At 39.5% G+C, this 27657-nt stretch overlaps 1 protein-coding gene, 1 long non-coding RNA gene and 1 other non-coding gene across 3 annotated transcripts in view; 2 read left to right on the forward strand and 1 right to left on the reverse strand.

The window, feature by feature from the left end:
- LOC104983937 overlaps nucleotides 1–1733 on the reverse strand; it is a 2954-nt gene extending 1221 nt beyond the window's left edge. Inside the window, exon 1 of the long non-coding RNA XR_824695.1 lies at nucleotides 1237–1733. This is a non-coding gene — a long non-coding RNA (uncharacterized LOC104983937). The remainder of the gene's footprint in view (nucleotides 1–1236) is intronic.
- TRNAS-AGA lies at nucleotides 1299–1380 on the forward strand. The gene has a single exon. It is a non-coding gene; the product is annotated as a tRNA-Ser (tRNA).
- Nucleotides 1734–1762: 29 nt separating the features above from the next.
- Nucleotides 1763–27657, forward strand: LOC104983938 (chromosome unknown open reading frame, human C8orf37). Its single transcript, XM_010833483.1, has 6 exons — nucleotides 1763–2016; nucleotides 7550–7637; nucleotides 9809–9873; nucleotides 10400–10465; nucleotides 18346–18441; nucleotides 24350–27657. The coding sequence occupies exons 1-6, from the start codon at nucleotides 1862–1864 to the stop codon at nucleotides 24501–24503; spliced, it is 624 nt and encodes a 207-aa protein (XP_010831785.1). The 5' UTR covers nucleotides 1763–1861; the 3' UTR covers nucleotides 24504–27657.

Consider the following 27657-nt stretch of genomic DNA (forward strand, 5'->3'; position numbering starts at 1 on the left):
GGCATCACCAACTCGATGGACATGAGTTTGAGTGAACTCCGGGAGTTGGTGATGGACAGGGAGGCCTGGCGTGCTGCGATTCATGGGATCGCAAAGAGTCGGACACGACTGAGCGACTGAACTGAACTGAAACATTAGTGACATGCTGATAAGTGCCTGACAACTAGCTCTAGCAAGAAAAGTATTTTGTACCATTTGCAATATCCTGGTGTAAATACACCCAGGAAGCCTAATTTCAAGCTACCCAAGTGACATCACGAATGGGAAGTTAGGAAGAGGTTCACAACCAATAGACCACTGTAAACTATTGCAGATACAACAGATGTAAATAACCTCAAACATAAATTATAATAAAATATAGGATAATAACCAGACCGTGGTGAATTTTGACTATTGTTTTTGTTTTTTAATATAATTAACTGTAAGTCTACATAATTTAATTTTTTCACAGTGGCTGCATTTAACAACTGGCTCCCAAAAGTCATGAATATTTAAAGGTTGGCTCTACATTTGCGCCATCGTATGTTGTCGTTCAGAATATCTATCAGAATATCTTTTTTTTTTAATTGTAATTTTTTTATTGGAAAACAAATATAAAAAAATTACAATTAAAAAAATATCTTTAATAGATATTCTGAACAGACAACAAAAAACCCAACTAAATGAAGCTACTAATTCATTTCGATCATAGTATCTCCAGAGTTTCCAAGGTTGCCAACCTCTTTGCAATTCCCCTTCAGAAATACTCAAAAGTTCAGGTTTCAGTGTGCATACGTAGTATTTACAGGACAGACAATACCTTGCAGGTGTATCACACATCATACTTTTCCGAGCAGTGTCTTTAAGACACTGTGGCACATTCTAGCCCTGCATAGTGAATTTAAATCAGTGGGGAGCACTACTTTAGTGCGTAGTGGGTAAAAAGAGTCCTGGAGCTGTTTGTGCTTAGCGGCGGGGAAGTCGAGCTGATCACGCAAGGAGGCCGGGAGGCTGATCCGGGGCCCTACGATTCCCAGTTATCGCCGGAAAAATGCACCCCTCGGCAAGCCAGTGTACAGCAGCACCAACCTTTCTTCCCTCTCTCTTGTTTTCTAACTAGCGATTTTACTAAAATTCAGTTTTTTATGATTGGCGATACTCTCAAGATCCCCTCCGAGAAGCTAAAATTATTAATAACTAAAACATTCAAATGTGCGCTTAAACTGACCGAAAACCTTTGTAGAGATGCAAACATACCTGTAACTAGACACTTGTGTGCAAGCTCTACATAGATCTCACTGCCAAAGGAACCACCAGCAGTAGTCGTGGCCGAGTGGTTAAGGCGATGGACTAGAAATCCATTGGGGTCTCCCCGCGCAGGTTCGAATCCTGCCGACTACGAGAAATGAATATTTTGACACAGGTGCTTATTTCTCTTTTCCAGGCTTCTCCGCAGACCATTTAAATAACTTATGAACGGCTGGGATACGACTGGGACCCCAAGGGGGCTAGACGAGGAGGAGATGACAGAGCTAGGGAGTCGGGCGATTGTGGTTACAACCTGAGTCCAGGAGGAGAGGGAGACGGGACAAAACACTTCAAACAATCGGGAACAGGAAAGCCAGTAGCGCAGAAACGGACAACGCCGAGCTCCCGCCCCGCCGCCGGAACTTTCGCCCGCCTGGGGGCCTCGCGACCCCACCGCGTCTTTTCGCGCGAGCTCGTCAGCAACCAAGCCTCGCGAGGCTCGGAAACGGGGCGCGCATGCGCGGGGCGACGGGGCGCGCGCCCCGGGAAGGGATGGTGGGGGGGCGGTCCTCGCGTTGCTCCTGGAAACCACCGGTTGCCAGAACAACCCGGGAGCAAGACGTGAGAATACAAGATGGCGGAGGACCTAGACGAGCTCTTGGATGAGGTGGAGTCCAAGTTTTGCCGACCAGACCCACTGAGACTGGGTACGGTCGAGCGGCCCAGAGGCGGCGGAGGCGGCTTCTTCGGCCACGACCAGAACCGAGCCGAGGCGAAAGAGAATCTCAGGTTAACAGGCGGGAGGGGTGGACTGTTGTGGTGAAGCCTGCTCCAGGCCCTAAGGCCACCCCTCCGCCTCCAGACCGAAAAAACCGTACTCCCACCCGCCCCTCCCACGACCTCCATCTCCTCTCCGTGTTCCGGCCCAGACCCTCAGTCCCTCACTCCCCGGGGCCGCACGTACTCCCGCGCCTCGTCCTCGAGGATCTTAGCATCTCTCTCCGAGGCCCGACTCCGCCCCCCGAGCAGGCCCCGCCTCTGAGAGCCCGCGGCTTCCCCCGGTCTGTTCCACCCGGACACATCCCCGCGGCTGCCAGGGGGGCAGAGGGGGTGCATCTTAGGCCCCTGCTCTCGAACCCTGAGGGAGTCACGGTGACCCGGGCCTCCGTGTGCGTGAATGATTCTCGTCCCCTTTTCAGGTGCGGGGACCCCATTCCTCAGGCAGAACAATCCTTGGGCCAGTTGCTGGAGAAAACGTTTGCATTCTGGTCCATCATTAGTTATTGTTGTTGTTGTTGTTTTTCCCTTTGAAGCTCAGAATTGAATGAGGTTGGATTTAGGAAAAAAGATTTAGTTATTGGTCACACTCTATTAATCCCACCACCATCCTTCTACCCAGGGCCCCAACTAAGGGTCGCAGAGGATCTCAGGCATCCAAATTGAAATTTGGGGAAATTTCTTAAAGTTTTGGTTTTTGATCTAAAAAAGTATCTTTCATATTTGTCAGTCTTTTTTTTTTCCTATGTAATTATTAAATAGCAATGACTTTCTTCTTATCTCCACTTCCCCTCAATTCCGTTTTTGCCAGAGTGAGTATAGGCCTTCAAAGTGATAACTTGGGAGGCTCTACAACAGCTCTTGCTTGAATCTCTTAGAAACCCTTGTGGAATTACACGGAGGCAGCTTTGGAACAAACCAAGAGATTCAGTCTTGTTCATTTATGGTTGCGTCTGTGGATTCTGTTTTGTTTTTGTGCACCTCTATGTGATTTCCCAGAGCCCGGCACCATTGCTACCCAATTTACTAGCTTTACCTCCAATGACAGATGTTTGTTTAAAAACTCGCCGTCACAATAAAAACATTCCAAAGAGTCTAAAGTTCAGAAACAGAAGCTCTAAAAATTAGTTGAGTGCTGGGCAGCATTCTAAGAAATAAATGTTGAGCCAACTAAAATGACTGCTTTGAATGGGCTAAGGCTCACTTGACTGTATATGCAAATATCACTCTCATTAATTTGTATATTGTTATCTTGAAGGCTGGACATCCTTCTATACTGATTTCCAGCAGATCTACCATTCCTGTCCTACAGCAGTGTTAGCTTGCAGTTTCTTTGTTCTTTTTATTCACTCCTTTGAGCGTGGAAAGAATTTATCAAAGAGCCTTCCAAGAGCCTATTCATCTTAGGAGAACTAGCACAGAGGGATAGGACGACTTGGAGCTAGCTGCTGAAAATGGTAAGGATTAGTAAGGTGGACAGATCCTTTCCAAGCACAGGTCCTTTTATGCCTCTGTCTGTAAAATCCATCCGTAATCCTAGTACCCCATCCCACCATACTAAATCAAATTCTTCAGTAATACATTTACAGAAGCTGTAGCAAGCCAGTGCTACTGTTATTCACATGTTAAAACTTTTCACTTGGCAGTATATTTATAAAGGTAAACTGCACAGAAAGCACCAACAAAGACCCTAAACTTAAATATAAATGCAATATATAATGTCAAACATTAAAATTTTATCCTGAGCCAAGATTGATACCAGAAAGTTAGGAACCTACTTATATTATGAATTTATTAATAGGAGACTATCTGCCAATTGTACAGTGATTTAGCCTGTATCTCTTTTTCTTAAAAGAGTTAAAATACTGGAACTGTGTCTTTAAAATGACAGTTCTGCAACTAATACATGACTATGCCACATCTGGATATCAGGAACAGCTGCTAATATAAACAGTCAGAACATAGCAATTTGATGAAGACTTCAAAATGATAAAGAGAAATATATGATTAGTTTGTTTTTTTTTTTTAAAGACTGATGTGAGTTGAACTGCAATAAGAATAATGTGGTTCAGGATGATACAGATGGGGAATATTTACAGATAATATCATAACCTCCTAGATAATAGGTATAATAATAACCAACATTTATTGAATCCTTTCTGTATACTAAGAGCCTTATGTGTGTTTTTTCATTTAATTTCCAAATCCTTATGAAGTGAATGCTATTATTACACTCATTTAACTGACCAAATCAAGACTTAGAAAAATAGTTACTTGCCCAAGTTCATGTTTCCAAGTCTACTAGGACATTGTACACCTAGATATAAGCTTTTTTGTATACCTTTCACATTTAATTGTGGTTCAAGTGTTAAACCCCAATTGTCTGTATTATGTAGAATATGTATTTTATTTTTGACAGAAACTATATTTTAAATCAAGATTCAATATAAGAAGCAAAATCAGAGAACCAATAGCTATTTATTAACCTTTGATAAAGATTATTGTATTGTAGCATCAAAAAACCAAACAACATTATATTGTCCTTTAAAATGTATATGTTTTCTCAGTGAAATGATGGCATTTTTTTCCCACTTCTATAGGAAAACATAGGTAAGCGTAGACGTCATAAAATTGTGTGCTCTAATAACAGACCAGTCTTAATGTAAGCTGGTAGTTCAAACCCCTAACAGTACTGAGTAGACTGGTAACATCTGAATGCATCTGATTCTTGAAATTGTGAAACTGCAGGGGAGAAGGGAATCCAGAGAGAACATCCTGAAAACCAAAGGAGAGAATTTCTCAGGGACATTTTAGCAACCTGCTGTCACAATAGAAATTGAAGGAATTGGTGTCAGGTGCTTCTGAAAGATTAAAAGGATTGTTACTGAGCAAGGCCATTGAATGTAATGATTTGGGCAGTAGAGACTTTGGGGGCAAAAAAGGAGTTTCATTGTAGCTGAGGGATATAGAGGCCAGAGGCAGCGTATTACACCTGGAAGAAGTTTTAAGTAGTTGTCTAGATCTGCTTGTTACGTACAAAATGTCTGAGGTTCTGTGTGCTTAGTCACTTAATCGTGTCTGACTCTTTGAGACCCCATGGACTGCAGCCCACCAGGCTCCTCTGTCCACGAAGATTCTCCAGGCAAGAATACTGGAATAGGTTGCCATGCCCTCTTCCAGGGCATCTTCCCAACCCAGGGATGGAACCCAGGTCTCCCACATTGCAGGCAGATTCTTTACCATCTGAGCCGCCAGGGGAGCCCAAGAAACAAACACTTTACCCTCTGAGCCACCAGGGAAGCCAAGAATAGTGGCCTCGGTAGTCTATCCCTTCTCCAGGGGAAATTCCCAACCCAGGAATCGAACCATGGTCTCCTGCATTGCAGGCGATTCAGAGAGATTAAATATTGGGTTGGCCAAAAAGTTCATTTGGGTTTTTCCACAACAGCTTATGGAAATTTAATTTAAGCTTAAATTCCATAAGCTTAATTTAAACTAGGTGGATAGTTCTCAACTGTTGATGACTTTACCACTCAAGGGGCATTTGACAACAGCATTTTTTGATTGTCACAATTGAGGAAGGGTGTGCTACTGGCATCTAGCTGGTAGAAGTCAAAAATACTATAAAACATCCTACAGTGCACAAGCCTACCACTGTGACACACACATCAAAGAATGATCTGGTCCAAATGTCAGTATTGCTAAGGTTGAGAAGCCCTCAGCCAGGTCACCAACTGATGCTAAATCCAGTATATTAATACTTGTACGGAGGTAGAATAATGGATAAAAACTACTCTTCAGTAGTGATAAGAGAGGGTGGCAGCTGCCAGAGGGTTTTTGGAGTGCTTCTGTGAAGAGGAAAGCATCCTTGGCAAGAAACCAGTATGGTGGTGGTTTAGTCGCTAAGTCATGTCCGACTCTTGTGACCCAATGGACTGTAGCCCGCCAGGCTCCTCAGTCCATGGAATTCTCCAGGCAAGGATACTGGAGTGGGTTGCCATTTCCTTCTCCAGGGGATCTTCCCAACCCAGGAATTGAACCCAGGTCTCCTGCATTGCAGGCAGATTCTTTACCAACTGAGCTATGAAGGAAATGTAGAGTGGAAAATAATAAAGGTAAAAGTTAGAAAGGGAAAAACTGAAAAGGCAGAGTCTATACAGAAATGGAGTCAGTCATTCAGTGTTAGCAGCCTCTGCATTCTCTTAAGTCAGGTAAGTATCACACGCTAAGCAGTATCAGGAGCTTCCCTGGTAGCTCAGCTGGTAAAAGAATCCACCTGCAATTCGGGAGACCTGGGTTCCCTCCCTGGGTTGGGAAGATCCCCTGGAGGAGGGCATGGCAACCCGCTCCAGTATTCTTGCCTGGAGAAGCCCCATGGACAGAGGAGCCTGGTGGGCTACAATCCATGGGGTCACAAAGAGTCGGACTCTGCGGAGTCACTACTGAGCGACTAAGCACAGCACAGCACAGCACAAATAGTATCAGAGACTATCGGGACTGTAGTCCTGATGTTAAAAATTTCAGAGCAAATACGTTTCTAGAAATAGACTGAAAAGCCTGTCTTTTAAAATAAATAATTTCATGATCCAGTGAAGTTATAAAGTACTAACGATGTATAGCATCTGTACAATAGCAACTCTGAAGAGAGTTAGTCTCCTTTACTGTTAGGTATCTTGAACTGCCCTAGATTCAATTCCAAGCCTCTCCTTCCACTATTTATATGACCTTGGGCACGTTTTTTAATCTCTTCACATCTGTGTATTCAGTAAATGTTACTGAATTCCGTAACATTCAGTAATGTTGCTGCTGCTGCTAAGTCGCTTCAGTCGTGTCCGACTCTGTGCAACCCCATAGACGGCAGCCCACCAGACTCCGCCATCCCTGGGATTCTCCAGACAAGAATACTGGAGTGGGTTGCCATTTCCTTCTCCAACATCTAGTAAATGTTAGCTGTTAAATAGAAGTCCCATGCAGTAACAGTTTGTCAGTAATCCTATGATGGCTTTACCTGCAGAAGATAAAGAGGTAGTTGAGGTACTCCATCAAGCAACTAACACTGTTCTGTGTGGGTTTGTAATTGATCATTTGGTTATATAACCTTTGGCTCCTGTAGTAAAGAGACTATTATTTGACTTACAATGGAACCCTTAGGGGAAAATTAGACATATGAAAATTATCTTTGTGTATAATTCTCAGGTTCTACTTACAATTGTACATATTTTTTATTCTTAAATAAGTGGTTGATATAATTTAGAAAAGTACATACCTACCTTTCTCTTATATATCATATGGCTTTAAATGTTATATTTTAAGTATGTAAAAGTACACATGTGAATTTGTACTCAACAAACTACATCTTTTTCTCAAGAAACTTGGGCTATGCCCATAGTACAAAAAAAAATTGCATCACAATTCTTTTGTTATCAACTCTAACAATAGACTTTATTGAAACAAAACTCTTCAGATACTTGGCTGACTTTATCTGCACTTAAGCTTCAAATGTTTTCTTGGTTTTTTTTGTTGTTGTTGTTGTTTGTTTTTTCAGATCAGCAGAAACATTTGAAAAAGAAGATGATCTTGACAGTCTCATTAATGAAATATTTGAAGAGCCCCACTTCGACAAAAAACACTTTGTAAGTAAAGTGTCATAAAGGTAACAGCAATTCGTTCATTATCTCAAGACATGTTTAGAATAATCTAAAAGCTTATAGAATTTACAAGTATCTATAGTCCTGAATTATGAGAAGTAAAATTGTTTAAAGAAATTATTCCACTTAGATTTATACAGGAAAAAAGTATTAGAAACTGTGTGTGTTTTGCTGTTTATTTCTCATCAAGAATGATAAATTAGAAAAGGCGTTGAACAAAATGCAACTTACAGATGAAGTTGATTACTTGCATTTATTTGTAGACTCTAAGAGCACTCTGCTAAAAGATTAAAATCAGCTTGCATTATAGGAATGTGCTTAGCATCTCAGATGCTTTGCCATTGCTCTCATCCCTGAACTAATGAGTTAGTTGGTAATATTTTAATTTTTTAAATACTTGTGTATCTATGACAACTTTTTAAAAGCTTGTAAAATAATGTAACAGCCACCTGTATATTTACTACTCATACTGAACATACTCTAACATTTTCCCAGATTTACTTCTTTGTTGTTTTTTTTTTTGGCCATGCTGCGTGGCTTGTGGGATTTTAGTTCCCCCTCTGGGAATTGAACCCGGGCCAAAGTAGTGAAGGTGCCACTGAACTACCAGAAGCTATGTATCTTCAGATCAAGGCATTTCAGAAAGAGAAGGAAGTACTTTTCTAAAGAAGTATTAGAGAAGATAATTTGAAACAAAAGTAGGTTTTATAATCATGAAGAAATACACTTTTACACATTTCTTCTGTGTGCTCCCTTTTTTTTGAGGATGAGGAAACAGATTTTATTTAGCTATTTGGCTGCACGTTGCAGCATGCAGAATCTTAGTGCCCCGACGAGGGGCTGAACCCATACCCCTTGCTTTCAGAGCTTGAAATCTTAACCACTGGACCACCAGGGAAGTCCTTGTATGCTCCCTTTTTGAAGTTAGTGATTATATTCAGTTTTCCAACCTGCAGGAGAGAAAGCAACCCAAGTAAACTTCTGGAAAAAAGCAGGTTGATGTCAAACATTGATTGGATGAGAAAAGAAGTGTGTGAATTGCCAGTCCATGCCCAGCTTGTCCTAAGAGGCCAGATTATGCTCCTGAGAACAATACTCTCTCCCCCATTGCTCACCCATTGCATTGTTTTTCTTTCTTTTTTTTTTTTTAGTTAAAGTATAGTTGACTTACAGTATTATGTTATTTGCCAGTTATTTTGTTCATTAACCATTTTCAGACTCACCCAAGAAAGCCTGGAAACAGCTGCAGCTGTCCCAGTGTGCCAGCTTTGAGTCATAAACGCGAGCCAGGATGGCACATGGAGCATGCTTCCAAAGACAAAAAGAGACTCAGGCACATTAGTATTTGTCAGATATGCACCAAAAATGTTTCCAGTTCTGTTTAACAAAAGAGTTAAGGGAAAATAGTAAAACAAAGTATTTTGCCTCCATTAAATTTCCTCACCTACTAGGTAAATGATGGCATGTCTCCGCATAGTTTAAATCGCCTTTTCTCCTTCTCATTTCCTCTCCTTGGCGGTGGTCCTAGGATGTGGTTGGCTTATGTTGTTTGGTACCTTATACCAGTTAACACTTAATAAATGCTTGCTAATGATGACGTTATGTAACCATATAGGAACTACTGTATGGCTGTGACTAGGTAGCTCTACATTTTCATTGAATATCTAATGGTTGATACCATTCCGTTTGATCAAAACTAATATTCCTGAAGTTACCCAGGAGTTTGGTTAATTTATTTTTAGTTCAGGTGAGTACCGTTTACAGCCTTTAAAATGAGTCTGAGGTTTTTTTCCTCAATTGCATTTTTCCAGGATGAAGTTTTAAATAGCAGATCCTTCATATTAAATCATTGAACTCTAGTATTAACTGAAGAGTTATAAAGTGACTCTAAATCTTAGCTTGCTAATAATGGCAGTATGTCAATTTTCTAGACTAAATGTTAGCATAGTAATTTGTAAATTCCTCAGGGAGGTCTACTTCCCTTTTGCTTTTAAAAGGTTTTGATCATTGTTTTTATTTCTGAAACTTTAAAATCATAGGAAATTTTTATTTAAGCCATTTTAAAATACTTTTGTTACAAAATAACGAATATTAGTTTTCATGTTACAATTATCCAAGTTACCTGTGGTCTTTTATTATTTTGGTTTTTTTAACAGAAATTAAAATCTAAATCTTCAGGTAACACATCTGTCAGAGCTTCCATTCAAGGCCTTGGTAAAAGGTAAGTCGGGATTGCTTCAGTGAATTACACCCACTGCTAAGCATGGTCTAGTAGATTTTGTTACCATTTACCAACATTGAGCAACAAAGCACTGGTTAGTTTTCAGGGGAAAGACCCAATAGCAGCATTTTCCGTGCTCTTCTGGTCTATGACTCCTTAGTGCAAAGGAACTTAAATGGGAGGTTATTGCTGTTGTAAATAATTTTCTGCTGTGTAAAAAAAAGTGTGAACAGTTTCTCAGAATTAATGTGCTGTTATACTCTTCAGTATTTACTTTGTCCCTTACATTATTTGGCAAACACATTTTCCTCTGACTCATTTTAACTCTTTGAGTGGTTCTGAATGTGCAGGTTTTATCCAATAAAGCACTGACCCTGGAATGAATACCTCTTCGTTGTAATAGTTGACTTGCTCAGGAAAATATACAATTTGATTTCAAGAATGTAGAGTCAATGAGGCCAAATTGACTTCTCATGCTTCTTTTATGGTTTGGTTTGGTTTTCTCCCCTCTGTTGAACATGTCTAGCTGCAGCCCAGTGTACATTGGCGGAAGCACCGTTCCATGTGGGATTGGGACAAATGCTTCACCAAGGTAAGATGTCAGAAATACATTAACGTTAATTAGGTCTTTCCAAATTGCTACCCTGTTGAAACATAGTTCTTATCATCTTGGCATGAGTCTGTTTCATCATAAGAGGTATGTTTTGTTAGCCAGTCCAAGGACACTTTACTGAAATGTGTATTATTCGTAGGGGATAGTGTGAAAGCTTGATGTTGGGTATGTGTTGTTCATTGTGTTGACACCTTCTCTAAGATCACTTGAAGTGCCTGGCTCACTTCCATCCCAGCTTGGTTTCCACAGGACACCAGGAGCTGAGCTTCTGCTCCGCCCTGTTTCCTCCAGGCACTGGAAGCCAGTGCGTGGACAGGAGGACAGTCAGCCATGTGCTGTATGATGTGCCGTGCACCCTGCCTTGGCCAAGCAGCGTGAGAAGCTGTGGGTCTGGAGTACCCAGAGTTCTGAAGCAGAGTCTCTTGATTCTACATATTTCAAAAGCAGAAGCCCTCCTTTTGGCGTCTCTTCCCCAGCCCACCTTTTACCCAGTGTCTCACTCAGGACCTGGTTTGGGGTGGTCTTACAGTCACGGTGCTGCCTGTCCCAAGCCCCCGCAGCCTCAGACTCCCACTCCGCTGTCATTTGTCATAAAGTGGGGAAACAGACTGATCTTTAGTGAATCTTTTTTTATTTAAGTATAGTTGTTTACAATGTTGTTAATTTCTCCCGTCCAGCAAAGTGATTCAATTATACATATATATGCCTTCTTTTTCATACTCTTTTCTATTATGGTTTATCACAGAATACTGAATATATTTCCCTATGCTATACAGCAGGAGTACCTTGTTGTTTATCCATTTATATATAACAGTTTTTGTCTGCTAGTCCCAGATTCCCAAGCCGTCTCCCCCACCCCTTCTCCTTGACGCCCGTAAGTCTGTCCTCTTGTCTGAGTCTATTTCTGTTATGAAGATGAGTTCATTTGTGTCACATTTTAGAGTCCACATATAAGTGACATCATACGGTATTTGTTTTTCTCTTTCTAACTTCATTTAGTATGATTATCTCTGGGCCCATCCATGCTACTGCAAATGGTATTATTTTGTTCTTTGTCATGGCTGAGTAGTATTCCATTATGTATATGTGAAGTGAAATGAAGTTGCTCAGTCGTGTCCAACTCTTTGCAACCCTGTGGACTCTGGCCTACCAGGCTCCTCCGTCCATGTTATTTTCCAGGCAAGAGTACTGGAGTGGGTTGCCGTTTCCTTCTCCAGGGGATCTTCCTGACCCATGGATGGAACCCAGGTCTCCCGCATTGTAGGCAGATGCTTTACCATCTGAGCCACCAGGGAAGTCCATTGTGTTTATGTGCCACATCTTTATCCATTCATCTCTCAATAGACATTTAGGTTGTTTCCATGTGTTGTTTATTATTAAATAGTTCAGCAAATCATTTTACTCTCCTGATAAATTTGGTTCTACTTTTACAGAAGCCTACTTAACTAAATTACTATGTTTTGTCTAATTATTTCTAAAACACTTTTTCATTTTCTGGTAATTTTTTAAGAAATGAAAGACTGTGCTATATGACAACACAATCACACTTCAGGAGAGATAATCATTGTACTGAATAATAAAAGTGGGATCCAAAAAGACATTGTTGGAGGGTGCAGCTGGCCTAGACCTTGGAGGCTCAGAAAAAAGGGCTGTGGGAGGGAAACTGGGAATCTAGACCAGGAACACCAGGCCGTGGACAGGCTGCAGCAGCCCACAGGAAAGATGCTTGCTGTGAGGGCTGTAAATAAGTGTTGATAGCACCTGACTCATCCTGCCTTGAGGACTGTCTGTACAAAGAATTAGAGACACAGACTGCCCTTAGAGAAGAATTCCGTCTGGTTGCTGTCAGTCCCGACTTACCTGTGTCAGCCCAGCTGGACTTGTCTCAGCCATTGCCAGACCACTCTGCCGTGGATCCAGGCTTCTCTCAACTCACCCATGAACTGTACAGCGAAGGTCTCCTAGTTACCATCCACTTATGTCTCCTGTAGTCTCAGCCACATAGAGCATCAAAGAAAAGATCCCTCACATACAGCTTTGAGCACCTCTCCCCTGTTCAGAAGGAAAATGAGAGCTGAAATCTGTCTCATATTAACTCTAAACTCATTGTTTGCCTTACCAAACTGGTGTCTTTGTTCTTCCTCTTCTTTTTTCAGTTCTTTTACCTCCAGTTGAAGCTTAGGTCAGATACTCTACTTCCAGTAGAACACTTGTAATTGCTTCTATTAATACTTTCCACTTAACATTTTTCTGCCTTTGAGTATTTTTACCTTTTTTCCCTGTCTAGAATGGAAAACACACATAGAATTTGCATTTATATGCCAGGTAAATGTTTATATTCACAGATCTTCTTCACCCATCATAAAGATATCAATCATTGACCACCCTCTTCATGACCCAAATCAGCACCCACTGAAAGATAAGCACGTACCTATTCCTGTGCATGTAAAACATTATATGTGCGAAGTACTTTATACTGTCCAGAGTACTTTTTTTGTGTATGTGTATTGGTTCATCTGCTCACAGGAAAAAACCAAGATGCAGATAGAACAAGAATTTTTAACCCCTTGTTGTAAATGAGGACATTGAAGCACTGGTGTTATTTTCATTACACATATATTAATTCATTGTGTGCTTGCTGAGTCCTAGGTTTTAAGTGAACACCTTGTGGCAAACAAATAAGTGGACACTTCCCTTCCCTCAGTGAGCTTTCAGTCTAGATAAGGAAAGAGACTTTAATTCTACAAATAACTATTTAATTTCCACATAATATGTAATGTAAAAGATAAGTACAGGATACTATACACATGGATAATGGGCATTCTAACTAATATGAAAGGTTAGGGAATGCTTTCCTAAGCTAATAATATTTAATCAGACTGTGATGTGGTAAGTAGGAATTAAGCAAAGAGAGGGGAGCATTTGCACCACCGTGTTAAATGAGGACGCACCACATTAGACGGGCATACCACACTAGGCGATCCTGAGCTGGAGAAGCTGGAGGTTCTGGAGGAAGGGAGCAGCCAGGTGAGCTGGAGTGTGGCGAGTGGGGGAAAGGGTGGCTCCGGAAGGAGCTGGAGAGGTAGTCAAGGGATCTTTGGTTTGGGGCCCTGAGGAGGATTTTAGAAACGTAAGTCCTAGGGCAGTGGAAGCTGTTGGGTTGTTAGATTTGTTTTTTGTTTTGTTTTAAGCAAATAAAAGTGACATAATCATATTTGTGTTTCTAAAGAAATTTTGGTTCTAGAATAGAAAATGGATTGGAACTTGGAAGGACAAGACAGGAGGGAACGCTGGAAGACCAGTCAACAAGCAGCAGTTAGCAGTGGTCCAGGAGAGAGACAGCGGTAGCCGTGGTGACCTACGTGCTGGCAGTGGCTGCAGGGAAAAGGGGTGTCACTTGAGATACTTAAAATATATAAATGACAGAATTCAGTGATTAAATGGCTATTGGAGGTCAGAGAGAAGGTTGTCAAAAATGACTCCCAAGTGCTGTTCCTTGCCCAAGGCAAGGACTCACCTGTGTAACTTGATTCCTAGTCCATTATGTTTTCTAGTATACCAGTTGATTATATAATGTATGCAAGAAGGAAGCTCTGTTCTTGTTTTCCAACTGCCCAAACAGCAAGACTCCCCAGTGCACTGTGTGGCTCTGACTGAGAACCTCAGAGTCTGTGCAGAAGACTGTATTGGGCTGTGTTTTGGACATTCCCACAGCTAACATCTTTTTACTTACTAGCCAGATAAAAGGACAAAGCCATTGGTGACACCTTCATATTTGTATTTCCTCACATTTTAGAGGAAAGACCTGACAGGTATCTTTAATTGGAACCATGACTTTATGTTAGATATTCTTTTATATGTAGTTAGGAAAGAAAAATATATTTAAGCTCTGAAAACAAGCCCTGATGTACATGCCGAGGGTATAAAGGAAGGTCTGCTCTACCTGTTGAATCTGTTTAATTTTGGATAAAGCTCAGGTTTGAGAGTAATCCTGAATGATTTTAGAGTGTAAAGATTTGAGTCTTTTACCCAGCTGGTGGAAAGGAGGAAGAGTAATAGCAAAGCGTGGTGCCGTTGATAAGGTATAGATAAAACCAAGGTGTCATTTTCAAGCCAAACTGAATTTTACCCTGCTCATTTTTTAAACTACTTGCAAGACTGGAGTATTCCATAGACTGGTACTAATTATGATCTAATAGAGTGAATCGTAGCAGCAGAATGATTTCTTAGCTGCAAGTTGGTTTTATGTTTCTCAGAGGACAGTGTTTGTAGGAAAATGTGGTAGTGTGAATAGATTTGAATAAACTACTAAATTTTAAATTAAAAAGCTGTATTTAACATTATGGTTGAAATTTTACACATACAAAATGTCAGGAAATTCTAAATTATAGTTCCCACAACAGCAGTAATTCAGCCAAATTGCACATATGTATTAAGGCATTAAAGTTAACACTCTGTGCAGTCATGTAATAAACTACATATGCATAAGAAAGCCAGTTATAGCAGCTTTGGGAACCATCATTTTGCATTTTCCTAACCTGTACATTCAAAATCCAAGTTCAAATGTGTACAAATATAAGTGTGTTGAATTTCCATATGTACAAATTCAATTTCATAGATTTCTAACGGTTCAAGAGAAAATATAGAATTGTTTTTCAAGCTTGTATAGATTTTAAATGTTTAGTTATTGTTATAATTAATATTTTTAGAAATATAAAGCATTATCAAACTTTCAGGCCAGAATATATTTGTAATTTTGAAGTTGACATATCTGAATTTTAGAGGGAAATAAATGAAAATAATATAATGATGGACTTTATAATTGTAGAAGTATTATATGTTTATTGAAAAAAAACAAAAATGAAAATAATATAATGATGGACTTTATTTTTTAATTGTAGAAGTATTATATGTTTATTGAAAAAAAAAAACAAAGGTCAAAGTGTATAAGGAGAAAGATAACAATCTCCTTCCAAACCTAGACAGGATACTAAAAAGCAGAGCCATCCCTTTGCCAACAAAAGTTCATATAGTCAAAGCTATGGTTTTTCCAGTAGTCACGTACAGATGGGAAAATTGAACCATAAAGAAGGCTGAGTGCCGAATAATTGATGCTTTCCAACTGAAGTGCTGGAGAAGACTCTTGAGAGTCCCTTGGACAGCAAGGAGATCAAACCAGTCAATCCTAAAGGAAATCAGCCCTAACTATTCATTGGAAGGACTGATTCTGAAACTGAAGCTTTACTACTTTGGCAACCTGATACAAAGAGCTGACTCATTAGAAAAGACCCTGATTCAAATGTATTATTTTTAATGGCAGAGTAATACTCCATTGTGTATTATGTACCACAGCTTTCTTATCCATTCATCTGCTGATGGACATCTAGATTGCTTCCATGTCTTGGCTATTAAAACAGTGCTGCCATGAACATTGGGGTACATGTGTCTTTTTCAATTCATGTTGATATTTGGCAAAACCAATACAATATTGTAAAGTTAAAAAATAAAATAAAAAAATTAAAAAGAAAAGACCCTGATGCTGGGAAAGATTGAAGGCAGGAGGAGAAGGGGACAACAGAGGAGGAGATGGTTGGATAGTATCACCGACTCTATGGACATGAGTTTGAACAAAGTCTTGGAGATGGTGAAGGACGGGGGGACCTGGCGTGCTGCCGTCCATGGGGTCACAAAGAGTCAGACAGGACTGAGTGACTGAACAACAGCAAAATGTTTTTATAAACTTATAAACACCTGTACAGGAAAATCTGGGCAGTAGTTTTTACAAAAACAGGATCATGCTATATATGTTATTGTGCACCTAGCTTTGTGCACCTTTAGGTCAATAAGTAAATGTAATTATCTCTCTTTATCAACTACCTGATATTCCATGGTATAAATGTTATTCAATCTTTTCCCTCTTGGATAGCTATACAGGTGATATCCTGTTTTTCTGCCATTTCAACAATATTGCAGTAGAAATTCTTGAGATATATGCCTATATTCTGGTACTTTTATTTGTAGAGTCCCCAAAACGGGATTGCTGTCACAACAGCTAGGTATAATTTTAACTTTAAATCATACTAAGATTTTCCCCAAAAGGTTATAAGTTCACATACCCACCAGAAATGTCTGAGAGTGCTAATTTTTGCTAACATAATTGGTTTAAATATATATTCCATAGTTGCTTTAAATTTTAATTCTTTATATAGTGTTTTAACTTTAACAAATGCTGTGTGCCAAGCACTGTTACAAGCACTATCAGTATTAGCTTGGTTAGCTCCTACTAATTGTGAGCGTGTAAGTATTATCACCATTTAAGAGATAAGGAAACTGAGTCACAGAGAAGTTACTTGACTATAATTACACAGCTGGGGAATCAGCATTTGAACCTAGGCAATCCTGTCTGCACTCTTAACCACTCATCTATGCTACCTATATTAGTGAGAGTATATTTTAGGTTTTTTTTCATTTTTGTAGTTTGTAAGCACTGTTTGTCAGTATAAGTATTTGATTATGTGTTAAAGATGTTTTCTTTCACTCTGTTACTGGTCTTTTCCCTTTGTTTTTGGTATCTTAGAAAACCCTTATTTCCTTATAATTTTTAGGTGATCAAATGTATCTATATTGATTCTAGTTTTAAAATACTTCAAACAATGGAGATTTCTTTAAAGTAAATCACAGTTACTATACAAGTCAAATTGTTTGCAGCAGCAATTACTAATTCTTACTGTATGTTATCGTTTTACTCCTGTCGTTACCGTATAGTACATGAATTTTGAGATCTGCTTGGCATTTCAGTTCCTCAGGTTGTCGCTGACTACCTGTTATGTGCTAAGTATCGCTTTAGCAGTTCTGTCCTGTCTCATCAGCAGCATTTGGCTCTTTACTGCATCTCTGCCATCAACATACAAGCCTGTTCTTTTTCCATCTTTTTTAAATATAAGCATTTCTTAATCCCACTTCCTTTACAACTACCACTTCATCTAAAGAAACTGCTTATATAGACATACCTTCCCAGTGAAACCTATGCAGACCACTGTATTTAAAATTACAGTACAGTTCCTCCCAGTGCTTCCAGGTTTATTGACTCGACTCTACTTTTTATTTTATTTAAAGCGTTTTTATCATCTAATATAGTATATTAGTTATTATAAGTATTGTTTATTCTCAAATTAGAATCTAAGCTATATGAGGACAGAATCTCACCAGCACATAGTAGGCTTTCAGTAAATATTTTTTAAGTGAGTGAATGAATACATTAATACAAAGTAGTGGGGAAACAGAAGCAAATAAGATATTGTCCCAGCACTTACAGGAGAAACAGATTCATTTCAATACAGTGTGGCAGTTCTGTGATAGAGGCATCCTGAAATTTCATTAGGAAGGGAAACACTTAAAAAGTTATCTTAAGTGAAGATCTACTCAGGTGCAATTTAAAAACTAAAAGGTCTACACATCAGTTTTTTTCTTTAAATCTGTAAATATATATGTGTACGTATATATATATATATATATATATCAGTATGTTAGATCTTAGTAAAATAGGTAGGTTTATGCAGAAATTTAACCTAAAAATTCAAATAGGTAATCAGTCCATTAGTATAAAAACTTAGATTCATTTTTGTATTTCTGTTGTTTACTCAGTAATCTGTAATGTATGGTATAGTCTATGAATTAATCAGCAGATTTTCACATTTTTAAAATATTTTATTTATTTATTCGGCTGCACCAGGTCTTAGCTGCAGCATGTGGGATCATGGAGTCTTAGCCACTGGACCACCAGGGAGGTCCCAGATTTAAACTTTTCAAATTTAAACTTACCAATCATTTCTAATGTACAGTTCTTTTTCTCTGAACAGAGCATGTGACCATCTGCGTTGTACAGCCTGTGATTTCTGGGTAGAAAGCTACGATGACTATAGGTGGGACAAATCATGTGATTACCTGTTTTTCAGGTATGTTCCTAAAAACTTCACTCTGTGAAAATGTACTTAATGCAATTTTATATTTCTTATTGTGCTGTGATGCCTCTTGGTGCCTTTGGCGAGACTCTGTGACCTGTGCTCTTTGATATTTTTCGCATCATCTCCTTTCCATCTGTGCTATCAGCCTAATTAAGGACATGTTAGTTCTGGACAAGAGCTCAGACGTAGCCTCCTCACTATTTTTCCTGAGTATAGTCTCTTCTTCCAGACCGCCCTTCACTTGCTGAGAATTAAAGCATAACTCTGAGTATGCCATTCTCTTGCCCCAAACCCCTCTGCTTACAGAATAATGTCTAAATTCCTTAGCATGGCATATGAGACCCTCCACGAGTCAGTCCCCATCTGTCTGTCACCCAGCTTTGTTTGTCTTTCCACCATACAGTCTTCACCTTCACAAGATTATAGCTACGTCAGAGCACTCAGTGCTCCCATTCCCTATGACTTGGTGTAAACTCTCCGCCTCTTGGGGTATCTTCCCACCATTTTATCTACCTAAACCCTACATGTCCCTCGGTACAATTCATTGCTCATTTTCCATGATTCCCTTACCACTCTCTCAACTTGGAATTAAACTCATCCTTTTTCATGTGGCCACAGCACTTTGTACCTGTTACAGTACTTAACTGTAATAAAAGGTTAAAAAACTCTTAGGTTGGTATATGTCTGACTCCCTCCTTGTGGTTGAGATAATGTTTTACTCATGTTTTTGTAATACTTACTGAATGCCTAATTTTTTTTTTTTTTTTGGCTATACCTTGTGACATGTGGGATCTAGTTCCCTGACCAGGGATCAAACCTGAGCCCCCTGAATTAGGAGCTCAGAGTCTTAACCACAGGACCACCAGGGAAGTTCCATGAATGCCTAATATTTTTAAGTTATAAAAATATATTTGAAAAAAGAAATATATATATATATATTTGAGCTATACCTTCACGTTTTCAAGTAAAAATTAAGGGCTAAAAATTAGTAAAGTACATACATCATGCATTTGGGGGCCCCCAGACCTGTGCCTAAACAAAGACTATATTTTCAGATACAAGTAATCAGAATTATTAGAGCACTCTTCTGTAGCATGGGAAACGGGTGAATGGCTTTCTTCACACCTTTCTGGTAGCTGTTCTCATGTAGATCTATAGGAGTCTCCTCTAATGTGAATGTAAGAGTTTTTAAACTTTTCACATTAAAAAGTGTTCTGAAAATCTTGTGAAAACTTTGAATCCTCTCTATATATGCAAAGAAAAACTCAAATATGTAAATACATAGAAAAATTACAATTTGAGAGATTTCATGGTCCCCAACCCCAAAAAAGCCTAGTGTAATCCCCAAATCCAGGTCAGGAGCCCTTATTCCTGACCTGGATTTGTGTTAGTCCACTTTTTAATCCCATTGTTGGAAAAGTTAGCTTTTAATTTCAGATTCATTTCATCTTTTCTGACTTATCTAAGCCCTCTGCTATAGGCTTTCTTCTAGTTGATACAATGCATGGGGAATAGTCCACATATTTCACTAAGATGAACCGCCAATTGTTATAAAACTAGTATAATAGAATGTGTATACCATCAAAATGTCAATGAGCACAGGCATAAAGGAAGCTTGTTGGTGATGTAGTTGTACTTGAGGAGCTTTCAGTGTCTCCGAGTTATCAAGAGCAGTCGCAGTTGGTGTACTGTAGATCTGGGGGTGGTTGTGCTTACTCGCTCAGTCATGTCCTACTCTTTGTGACCCCATAGACTGTAGCCCGCCAGGCTCCTCTGTCCACAGAATTTTCCAGGCAAGAATGCTGCAGCAGGTTGCCATTTCTTACTCCAGGAGATCATCCCAAGCCAGGGATCGGACCCACATTTCTTGCATCTCCTGCATCAACAGGCAGGTTCTTTGCCACAAGCGCCACCTAGGAAGCCCATAGCTATGAGCAGCCTGGTTTTTAAAAACTACAGACTTCTAGATAGAGCTAGAAGATTCATTACACTATTAAAAATAGATGAATGGAACAAATAAAGGAGAGGCTGTGAATCCCCATCAGGATATAGATCATCGATATGATATTCTATAGAGCTTACTGCTGCTGCTGCTGCTGCTAGGTCACATCAGTCGTGTCAGATCTGTGTGACCCCATAGAGGGCAGCCCACCAGGCTCCCGTCCCTGGGATTCTCCAGGCAAGAATACTGGAGTGGGTTGCCATTTCCTTCTCCAGTGCATGAAAGTGAAAGGGAAGTCGCATCAGTCGTGTCCGACTCTTCGCGACCCCATGGACTGTAGCCCACCAGACTCCTCTGTCCATGGGACTTCCCAGGCAAGAGCACTGGAGTGGGGTGCCATTGCCTTCTCCGTAGAGCTTACTAGCATTTCTTTTCATCAGGCTTTCTTTAGGACCTAGTCTGTAGCGTTGTTAAATACCAGGCTCACAAGATGAATAGGACACAGTGCCTGCTCTCAAGCAGTGCTCAGTTTTGAGAAGGAGAGACAGACACTGTTACATCACGTGATAAATGTGAAAGAGGACTTTCACAGGGCAAGGTGGATGCATTCCACCCTGAGGTATCAGAAAAAGCCTCAGAGCCTTGAAGGATAACCAGGAGTTTGCCTGGCAAGCCATGTGGACACTGGTGGTCTTTTAGGGGATATTTTTAAAGACACAGGTGAAACCGCATGGTGTGTTTGGCAACTTCCAAGCAGTTTGGACTGTGTGGAGTTTTGGATATAAGAGCAGAACTTGGCAAGAAGTGAAGTAGGAGCAAGAGATCAAAAAGAGCAGAGGCGTGGAAGAAGTGCTGAGGAATTTGGACTTAATTTTTTTAGGCAGTGGATAACCACTGAAGGTTTTTAATCAGGGGATAGATCTGAATATTTGAGTTTATAAAAGATTGCTCACTATTTATGGGAACCAGATCAGTTTAGAATCACAGGAATTAGCGATTCCTAAGACCATGGCATCTGGTCCCATCACTTCATGGGAAATAGATGGGGAAACAGTGGAAACAGTGTCAGACTTTATTTTTCTGGGCTCCAAAATCACTGCAGATGATGATTGCAGCCATGAAATTAAAAGACACTTACTCCTTGGAAGGAAAGTTATGACCAACCTAGATAGCGTATTAAAAAGCAGAGACATTACTTTGCCAACAAAGATCCGTCTAGTCAAGGCTATGGTTTTTCCAGTGGTCGTGTAGGGATGTGAGAGTTGGACTATAAAGAAAGCTGAGCGCCGAAGAATTGATGCTTTTGAAGTGTGGTGTTAGAGAAGACTCTTGAGAGTCCCTGGGACTGCAAGGAGATCCAACCAGTCCATCCAAAAGGAGATCAGTCCTGAGTGTTCATTGGAAGGACTGATGCTGAAGCTGAAACTCCAATACTTTGGCCACCTCATGCGAAGAGTTGACTCATTGGAAAAGACCCTGATGCTGGGAAGGATTGGGGGCAGGAGGAGAAGGGGACGACAGAGGATGAGATGGCTGGATGGCATCACCGACTCGATGGACATGAGTTTGGGTGAACGCCGGGAGTTGGTGATGGACAGGGAGGCCTGGTGTGCTGCGGTTCATGGGGTCACAAAGAGTTGGACACGACTGAGCGACTGAACTGAACTGATTGCGGATATTGTGGTAATCCAGTGGGAAGGAAATGAGGATCTGAGTTATGACAGTGGGGAGGATAGACTAGAGATGGATTCAAGAGCTATTTTAGAGGTAATCCTTACTGGAAGATGAGAGACAAATGTCACTCAGGATGGGTCCTGGATTTCTGTCTTGGTTTACTAACATGGGCCACGATACAGTCCATTGATAGAATTTAAGAACAGTTTTGAAGGAGGCGTCTATACGTTCATTATGGGAGCTGATGAACCTGTGGCTCTGAAGCTCAGATAAGAAATGTCTGTACAGTGGTAGTCAGAACCATGAGACTGGAAGATGTTACCCAGAAAGGTGATTTGGAAACCTGTCAGTGAGTGCAGAGTTAAAGGCTTATTTAGTTAAGATAGGAGATGCTTTGGTGTTTATATTGTGGAGGGGAGAGAAGACATTGGAAGGGGAGGTTATGTGAGTAGCAAGGTCCTGGAGGCTTTGGTGCAGAGTGCTGATGGAAGTGAGCTGTGGGTAGGAAGAGGCCTGCTCTGTGCCTGGGTAGAAGGTGGTCATATGCTGATGCTTTCGGGGGGAAAGCTAGGAAATGGAAGCCTTTTCACATCTCATTGCCTGGTTTTGTGAATGAAGATGTGATCTGCTTGAAAGTAGAGAAGCAGAGGGGAGATGAAACACTTGAGGAGGATGGGAAATGTTCACTGGGGAAACCAGAAGTAGGTGATGACTGAAGGCAATGTAAAAGTTCTAAGAGTATCCCAGAATGCCCAGCAGGACATTGGGAGCCATTCGTTTTTAGTGGTACCAATCTGTATGTTGGTTATACAGTAAAAACCCATTTAGTTGTTTCATTGTCCTTATCTTACAAGTGAGGGCAATAAGTGTAAGTAAGTAAGTAAGTGTAGCTTTGACAAGTTCTAGAACTGTCTAAAAGAAGTGTAAGCTATACTTGACCATCCTGCCGTAATAGCTAAATAAAATGCTCTTATTTTTCTATTAAATTGTATTTCCTTTATGGAAAATAATGATATTTTCTTTCGAAGCTTTTAAAATAATGCACTACTTGAAATGTATTAATTAATTAGTTCCTTGGCTTCCGTGATTCCTGTTCCTGAACTCTGTAAGGATTCAATCCAATCAAGTGTCAGATGTTAAGTCTGTCAAAATATGTTATAGATTGAATAAAGGACACCTCTTCACATAGCCATTTAGTTTTAATCAAACATATTTAGCTTTGTTCAGCTGTTCTCTTTCCCATAAAACTTACTCATTCCTCCCCCTATCTCACTGTAACCTTAGCTGAGTCGTTCAGCTGGTCAAAGTCTCAGTTTCCTGAAGTCAGACCCTTGGCCTTGGAAAGCCTCTCAGGTTTTTGTCAGCGTCAAACTTGTGCCTGAATTTTGTGCGATACTGCGTGTGGTGCCCGTTGGCCGCCAGAGGGCACTTTACATCCTGCTTTCCTTTGCAAACATGAAATAATAGCACTATCTTTTTTCTTTTAATTTGTACTGTATTTCATCATTTTTACTGTGTATTTTTTCATCATTCCACTTTGAATTTTTTCATCTTCTTTTGCCATGGAATAGTTACATTACATAAACTCAGTACATGAACTATGAAAATCATAGTTGATTTTCTGTTAATTTCTATGAATTAAATTTAACTTCTGTAGTCTTTTTTATAATAGCACCAAGTCAGATGGTTATCATTTTTCATGAGTTCTGCCCATTGACTCAATTATGTTAAAATTATTGACATTTATTTCAGGATAGGCTTTTTTTTTTCCTGATACTATAAGTGAATAAGAACAAATTGAAACAAATGAGATACAATATGAATTCAACACATAGAAATAACAAGCACTTTTTCTCTATTAATGAAAAATTTCCGTAGTTAACATATCAGAAGCCTGTTCCTTTATGCCTCTTACATGCCCTCCATGTGCAAGCTTTTAAAATATGGCCCGGGTGAGCATTTGAGGTTGGAGATGAACCACCGTCTTTTCCACTGTTCTTACATCATGTGGTCTCTGATAGGACAAATCAGTGATTCTTCAGCTCTTTACGTCGCTGTGTTCTACAGCAGCCTAATAAACAGACAAAGGATTACCATTGTAAAATATTGCAACCCTCAGAAACCAAAGTGTATCTTCTGTTTTGCATGTGAAAACACGGAGTAGTTTAGTGTTTGGATGTTGTAAAGATTGGAAAATAAAGCAATGAGGATTTCTTTTTTTTTTTTAAGTCATTAAGCACTGAACAAAACTATTATACTAAAACCTTCTTGTTTTACCAACAGGAACAATATGCCAGAATTCCACAAATTAAAAACAAAGCTGGTAAAGAAGAAAGGAACACGAGCATACGCCTGCCAGTGCAGCTGGAAAGCTGTTGAAGAACTGACTGACCTTCAGACCGACCATCAGCTTCGCTGGGTTTGTGGCAAACACTAAGGATCCAGACGTCCTACATTCAGACAGCTGCACCCATGAGAGCAGTCTCCATTCATCGCCACGGTGTTTCGGTAAAGGCACATAGTGTCATGCCCTTGGGAAAAGACAAAGTTCCATTTAATGGCTGTACAAATTGTCAAGGACTAAATGGACTTGGGAGGATAATGTGCTTTAACATTTTGGAATTATTCATTTTTGATATATGAGCATTTCACTTAGTAAGGTAACAGGTTATCCAAATACGTCTTTGCTAGGCTGTCTCCTGGAGTTTCATACAGATATATAGCCATTCACTAGTAATTGCCATACTCCTGACTGCTAATACACTTAGCATGAGTATTCCTCATTACAGAAGTTACAGGGGATAAAGCAGACCTTTGGCCCTGCAGAGAGGTCACTGAGAGGGGTATACATCACCTGCTCTGGTCAGATCTGCTGTTAGCAAAAATAAGAATTTAGGCATGTCAGAATCCATATAGTCAGTGACTGATGAAAGGGTTTTCAAGAGTGTGGGCGAACTGTAGGTGAAAACACTGCCTGTGTCTGATGTTACTTCACAAACTCAAAGCAATTCTATGCACAACAGTCAGTATATATTACCAGTTTTAACTTATTTCTCCTCCTTTTGTTCATTTAGATATCAAAAGGTATCTAGTTTGTGTTTTAGCAAATATTCATTTCTATATAAAAAAAAGTTGTTTTGATGCACCTAAAACTACAAGGAAAAATCCTGATACAGATCATTGCTGGATTTACCAAGTACCTTCTTGCCTTTAATGCCCTAAAACTCCATTAAGTAAAGAGAACAGCAAGTAAGATATGAGAACAGCAAGTAAGATATTTTCTCAGGCAGCCTGTTGATTTTTCTGGTAGGATCAGGTTGACATGCTGTTCATTAGATAACTATATGAAAAGAGAAATAAAGCATAGCTGAACCAGCAGGTAACCTGTTGGGCTCCTTAATATGACTAAGACCTGAGGAATCCTACAAAGCAGCACATTTGGAAAAGCGGTTACCTCAAAATTACCAGCTCCCAGCCTCATCAGGAGATTCCAGTTTGCCAGACGCTCTTCACCCCATGTGTCTATTATGCAGTTCAGATATGTGACACAAGGCTTCCTTAAAGGGAGTAACCAAACACAGTTATGATCTGTTTAGTCTTATACTGAATCTGTTCCAACCATTTTACGCAAGCAAAGAAAGATCTGGTCATTAAAATCCTTTTCCTAACCGTGACACTTTTGCATATGTGTATAACTTGCTCTAGTAAGTCTAGTATTCTGATAGGATACCTCTCACTGGCAGATGCTCACATTCTTATATTAAGGATATGTTTACAGATCTTATCTTTCAATAAAAGTGTTTTATCCTCTAAAATTTTATCAGAAACATAGGAGGATCTGGGTTAAATTGCCTATTGCAAAAAATAGCAGAGCACCAAGATCCCCACATTCAGGACCTCATGGAATTTGGCACGTTTAGTCATAATGGTGATTTTTTTTTTAATTTAAACGAGCAAATTTACTAAATTATGGATTTTAATTTTTTGCTTTTATTATTTCATTATAACTATTCTGTAACTTAGATATATTGCCCATGTTTAGCAGTCCGTAACATTATAGTTATAATAATTAATTCCCCAATGTCAGAACTGTGTAAATGAGTTCATATTTTTGTTGGCAATTTACTTTATAAGCTTTTTAATATTGTATAATTTTTAATCTAAAATGTAGAAAGTATATGTTTATATACAAATGAGTAGACTAGTACCAGTTGTATCTTATTAGCCAAAATGCAGCTACTTTACTGTCAGTGTAGAAGAGTGTAGCTTGTAATCAATTATAATTTTTAAATGCAAAGTCTATAAAACTTTCAAGATGTTTTGCCCATTTGTTTTCAATATTTATAATAATTTTCTACTACCTTCAAGTATCTTATTTTTTTAATTAAAGTTTAATTGAAACACAGTATGTAACAAACCCACTTGTTCATCTAGTTGTAGAGCCCTAGTGCTGGCTCGGTGCTTGGCAACATGGGGGCTCTTCGTTTCTGGCTCAGGGATCAAGCCTGAGTCTCCTGCATTGCATGGATTCTTGACTGCTGGACGACCAGGAAGGTCCCAGCAAGTGTCTGTTTCTTATCAAGCCAGGTAGCTACTTTATTTGAACTCTGTTGTACTCACATACCTTTATCTTGCCCAGAAGTAAATAAATAATAAGTAGCTTTACTCTGAATTTAGGTGTATTTTTTTTGTTTTATAATAAATATTCAAATGGGGATTAATGCGATATAATTTTGATAATTCCTTTAAAATATCAACAAAAAGTTTTGAGCCGTCCGGTCGAACAGAGAATGGGTTTATCTGCATTGGGGAAGAGAAGCATGCCAAGTTTCAGTGCCTGTGTAAGCATGTGTGTGTACGTGCACGTGTAAGAGAGCGTGGCAGCCAGAGGAACAGGTCTGAGCATAGGAAGGAGCCTGCGGACAATGGCTGGTGTCCATCCAGACCCATACGATGATGTCTGTACACTTAACACCCTCCTTTTCTTGGGCCAAAGAAATGCATCAAACTATGATTTTTAATGGTTTTCCCTCCTTTTCTTACTCACCTGATATTTTTTAATGTGGGAGGGAAGGGTCTTAAATCTAATAAGTATTGTAATTAAGCTTAATAGTAACTCAAATGCTGACTTTTTTTTTCAGATGTTAGGTTTTAAACGAAATCTCTATCAGCCACCATACTAGCTTTATGTATTGTTTAAGGTAATTCTGAAAGGAACGAAAAATTTCAAAATATGCAGTCTCTTTTGAGGTTTTACATTGTATCACATTTATTTGGGTTTGTGACACCAGATGTACCCTATTTTAAAGTATGGCATGGAATATATAGGTATGGTTGATAATTAAATTTTTTTTCAGACTTTCCCCAAGATGGGTGACAATATGAAGTGTTACAAGATCAGAGCTGGAAGTCATGTCCCTTGGAAAGCTACTTAACCTTGGGGCTTTATTTGCCTCATCTTTGTGAATGGTGATATCCCTTTTGTAAGCTTGTTGTGAAGATTAAATTATATACATGTGAAAATGATATGACGTAGTATGGTGTTCAGTTCAGAAAAAGTGCTTTATAAATGCTCTCACTCTTCTTCCTTC

Source organism: Bison bison, unplaced genomic scaffold, assembly GCF_000754665.1.
Source record: "Bison bison bison isolate TAMUID 2011002044 unplaced genomic scaffold, Bison_UMD1.0 scf7180017863702, whole genome shotgun sequence".
Lineage (NCBI taxonomy): Eukaryota > Metazoa > Chordata > Mammalia > Artiodactyla > Bovidae > Bison > Bison bison.

Bases quoted from the DNA above. Each gene is read 5' to 3' on its own strand.
- LOC104983938 (XM_010833483.1), top strand. From the start codon at position 1,862: ATGGCGGAGGACCTAGACGAGCTCTTGGATGAGGTGGAGTCCAAGTTT. The intron at 2,017-7,549 runs GTTAACAGGCGG...TTGTTTTTTCAG, and splicing joins GAGGCGAAAGAGAATCTCAG to ATCAGCAGAAACATTTGAAA. The intron at 10,466-18,345 runs GTAAGATGTCAG...TTCTCTGAACAG, and splicing joins GGGACAAATGCTTCACCAAG to AGCATGTGACCATCTGCGTT.